The sequence below is a fragment of the Mycetomoellerius zeteki genome, unplaced genomic scaffold, assembly GCF_001594055.1.
Source record: "Mycetomoellerius zeteki isolate Tzet28-1 unplaced genomic scaffold, Tzet1.0 scaffold145, whole genome shotgun sequence".
In the NCBI taxonomy this organism is placed as follows: Eukaryota; Metazoa; Arthropoda; class Insecta; order Hymenoptera; family Formicidae; genus Mycetomoellerius; species Mycetomoellerius zeteki.
In genome coordinates, this window is record NW_017256393.1 from 3,622,565 (window position 1) to 3,626,777 (window position 4,213).

Consider the following 4,213-nt stretch of genomic DNA (forward strand, 5'->3'; position numbering starts at 1 on the left):
GTTCGGATCCGGCGTTAAACTGTAGGTCCTATATATTATTAGATATATATATATATATATAGATCCTCCAGGCTCTGGGGATTGGGCATTAGATCTAATAACTTAATAATTCCGGAAAAAAAAATTTATTGTTACGGAAATCTAATGAGAAGTAGGCCCTGTCCCAACTTTATTATTATATTGCACCATTGAATTATATATGCATGCGTGCGTGCGTGCGTGCCGTTTAAATATTCATATTTAATTATTGGAAATAAATGTTGAAATTTTTTTTTTGTTATTGATTTTAATTATGAGAATTAATTAGCAGTTCATTAACTTGACAGAGATATATATGACAAAATGAAAGCAGAAATACGTCTTATGAAGGAAGAATTAAGTGCTATAGAAAGGTATCGGACACCAAAAGAAAAAAGTCTTGCACAATGTACTTCAAGTTTGGAAGCTATGCGTGCGACTAAAGACGGCCTGGAGAGTGAATTACATCAAGAACTTATGGCACAATTATCCGTTGCGGATCAGCATCAGGTGAGCGTAAACATATTTTTAATTGCAGTTGAATTTAAGTTGAATTTAAGTATATCATATTTCTTTTTCCTTTTTTCTACCTTAAATTAAAGATTGAAACTCTATTAGTTTCGATTTTGGTAGGTCGATACTTTAAATGACGATATCAGACGCTTAACGAAGGAGAACAAAGAAGCATTCGCGAAACGAATGCAATTAGAAGCAGAGAAGAATAAGTTAGAGAACTTATTAACGAACAACTTGGTGAGGAGAAAGGACGAGCTAGTTCAAGCTTTACAAGAGATATCGGTCGAAGATCGACAGCGGCAGCTTGATTCATCAAAGATCCAGTTAGCGGATATCGAAAAGAGATTAGTGAAGGTAAACGAGGACTTCAAAGCACAAAATGAAAAAGTGACCAATGCCATGAAGAAAGTAAGTATTTAAGAACACAGTGACCACTTTTTTGGTAAAATGTTTAAATTAATATAATCTTTAATCTCCCCATTTTATCGTATGTTTAGCAAAAATCGGAGTCTGCGGAAGTTGAGAAATGGAAATTAAAAGAAAAAGAAGCGCAAGAGAAGATTGAAACAGATGCGAAAGACTTGGAGAAATTAGCAAGCAAGTTAAATATCCTGCAGCAGAAAATAGTGGAGTGTACACAAAAAATTACTGAACTTGGCGCGTTGCCTAGTCACGAAGCTTATTCTAAGTTTAGTACAATGTCCACGAAACAGCTTTTTAAGGAAATGGAAAAGGCAAATAATCATTTAAAAAAATATAGGTGCGTACTTTTTCTATTTAAATATAATAAATCAACACAAATTATTAATAATTATTGACTTATTATATTTATTAAAGATTGTGTTAACAAATTTATTATATTTACGTTTTATATTTCTAGCCATGTGAATAAAAAAGCTTTGGATCAGTTTATGTCCTTCAGCGATCAGAAAGAAAGATTAGTGAAACGGAAAGAAGAACTGGACCGAGGCGACGAGAAAATAAAAGAACTCATGTCAGTACTTGAACAGCGCAAATGTGAAGCGATACAATTTACATTTAAGCAGGTATATTTACATATACAGTATACCGTTTAAACTTTTAAAATAGTGGAGGATTAATATTGATATCTTAAAAATCTATCATGATAATCTAAATTTCATGTGGCAATCTTTTTTTTTCTTTTTTTTTAAGGTGAGCAAGTATTTCAGTGAAGTATTCAAAAAGCTTGTACCTTCGGGTCATGCACAATTGGTCATGAGGACTGCGGACGGCGATGAAGGGGATGACGGAACAGCAGAACCGTCAGATTCTGATAGATTTATAGGCGTAGGTAGGGAGAAATAGATTTTTACACTTATCTGAGGTATATTGTGTAATATATATAATAAGAAAGATTTATTTGAAAATTTTTTTAATTTTTTTCTTCGAGTTAACTATATTTCACGTTTATGTGATATGTACTTTATTTATAGATTTAAAAAATTTGTATATTTATTATTTCTAGGCATAAAAGTGTCATTCACAGGACATAGAGGCGAAATGCGAGAGATGAATCAATTATCTGGTGGACAAAAATCACTTGTAGCGTTGGCCTTGATATTTGCGATACAAAAATGCGATCCTGCACCGTTTTACTTGTTCGATGAAATCGATCAGGCACTAGATGCACAACACAGAAAGGCAGTAGCAGATATGATCCACGAGCTTAGTTCTGACGCCCAGTTCATCACCACGACATTCAGGTGACGTAATGCAATCAGCAGCCTATAAGATTTTGAGATTGATTCAAAATGACGTGATTGTTATGTTAATAGGACAATATAAAAAATAAAGATGTGTTTGTTTCGCAGACCGGAATTATTGCATCATGCAAACAAATTCTATGGAGTAAAGTTCAGGAATAAAGTTTCACATGTCGAATGTGTGACGCGGGAAGAAGCGGCTGATTTTGTCGAGGACGATACAACACACGGTTAAAATATTTATAATCTACAATCAAGTTTTTTTTGCGTGATTTCAGGAGATAATACGCGTACAAATAGATCAACTTTGTTATTATTTCCATCGAGATTTTCTTCATATTGACAGAATTTTTGAGATACTTTACGTATGAAATCACATAAAGAGAAAAAATTAATTTCTTAATGTTCAGCGTACATTCGGATTCTTCGCATAGATCATTGTAATGATAGTCATGTTACACATGACAAATTTTAATAGAAAACGCAAGAGTCTTGATAATTTAACATTTTATTTGTAACAGATTACATATTATGGAAACATTGCAAAATATGATAATTGAAATTTGGTATATATATGAACTGTTTTTTATATTATAAACTTTATAAAATAAAATGACTATGATAAACACAGTAATGTCAGTTTCTGAAAAATCTCAGAGAACAATTGTTCAATTATATAATCAGGATAGTTTTTTTAAATGGACATAAGAAAGGTGTTAATAAGGTATTAATAAATAATTTCCAGAAAGAGAATTCGGTTTAAAAAGATGTTTATTCGAAGCATTCCTCTTATTAGTTATCGGTCCTAGCCTGACTTCGCATTCATTATATTATTACTAATTTTAATACTAAAAGCATTAATTAAACCAACAGTAAAAGAGATGTTAGTGTGTGCATCATATACAGAAATAATTTTATGAAATTTTTACTAGTTTAGAGGATTAATATTCTAGTTTTAGATTATTTTTACCTAAAACATATAATAACACTATCAACTTCCAAAGTGATGATATTCACGGTTCAGCCATCGGAGTAGTTTTTGTTAAATGTAAATATTAGAGTCCACAGCTTCACAATTACACTTCATTTTTGCACAAAGAGCCTCACTATACGTATATATGTGTATTGGTATACACATGATCACCGTAACAAGTCTTGCAATGCAAAGTCATCGATGACACTAAAGGCCACTGCGTTTGCATGAAAGAATCATGTGTACAATGTAACTTTTATTCCAAATGGCTTTTCGAACACAGATTTTAAGAGCAATATGATGATAAGTATCCCATATGGCTAATGTATCTGCGATACACGAATGCGAATTTCCTTAATATCAAAGGAATTTGTGACAGCAGAGCAATATGATGATAAATATCCCATACGGCTAATGTATCTGCAATACACGAATGCGAATTTCCTTAATATTAAAGGAACTTGCGATAGCAGTGTTATTCTTCTTTTATTACAAGTATGTTGTATGTGGTTCCTTACATCTTCAATGGATAGCAATGAGACCAGATTCCAGAAGTTTTTGTAATTTTGCAGCTATATCAGGATTCTTCAAATGGCTGTGCAAAAAGAAAAGAATTTATTAAAATTTCCGTCAACAGGGAAATGGATGTACATTTTAAAAACATTTTAATATTCCTTCGAGTATCCTTAGATTTTCAAAGAATATTCGATATGTAATATTAGATTAGGGAAAAAGTCTCTTTACAAGTTAGTAAGGACTCTTTTAGTAACCCATATATTCTATTTTAAAAAATTGGCAATTACACCACTTGATAGAGCAACGTTTCAGCTTTAAAAATTTGTATTTTTAATTGCGATACGATGATTTTTAACGGAGTTACGAGCAATAAAGTCCGAATTTTCCTTTTTACTTAATCCATGAGTAACTCAGAAACAAAAACTCGTAGGAAGTAGTAGTTTTAAAAACCGATCTTTTGTAGGGA

At 31.9% G+C, this 4,213-nt stretch overlaps 2 protein-coding genes across 2 annotated transcripts in view; one reads left to right on the plus strand and one right to left on the minus strand.

Moving 5' to 3' along the window:
• SMC3 (structural maintenance of chromosomes 3) overlaps window positions 1-2,666 on the plus strand; it is a 6,703-nt gene extending 4,037 nt beyond the window's left edge. Inside the window, exons 13-19 of the mRNA XM_018462675.1 lie at window positions 327-528; window positions 652-942; window positions 1,032-1,294; window positions 1,415-1,580; window positions 1,708-1,846; window positions 2,021-2,258; window positions 2,367-2,666. Of these exons, the coding sequence (XP_018318177.1) occupies window positions 327-528; window positions 652-942; window positions 1,032-1,294; window positions 1,415-1,580; window positions 1,708-1,846; window positions 2,021-2,258; window positions 2,367-2,493 (1,426 nt within the window). The 3' untranslated portion in view covers window positions 2,494-2,666. The remainder of the gene's footprint in view (window positions 1-326; window positions 529-651; window positions 943-1,031; window positions 1,295-1,414; window positions 1,581-1,707; window positions 1,847-2,020; window positions 2,259-2,366) is intronic.
• A 297-nt stretch (window positions 2,667-2,963) lies between these two features.
• The window catches only part of Stip1 (Stress-induced phosphoprotein 1), a 4,830-nt gene continuing 3,580 nt past the window's right edge, over window positions 2,964-4,213 (minus strand). The window contains exon 3 of the mRNA XM_018462616.1: window positions 2,964-3,826. Within this exon, the coding sequence (XP_018318118.1) occupies window positions 3,754-3,826 (73 nt within the window). The 3' untranslated portion in view covers window positions 2,964-3,753. The remainder of the gene's footprint in view (window positions 3,827-4,213) is intronic.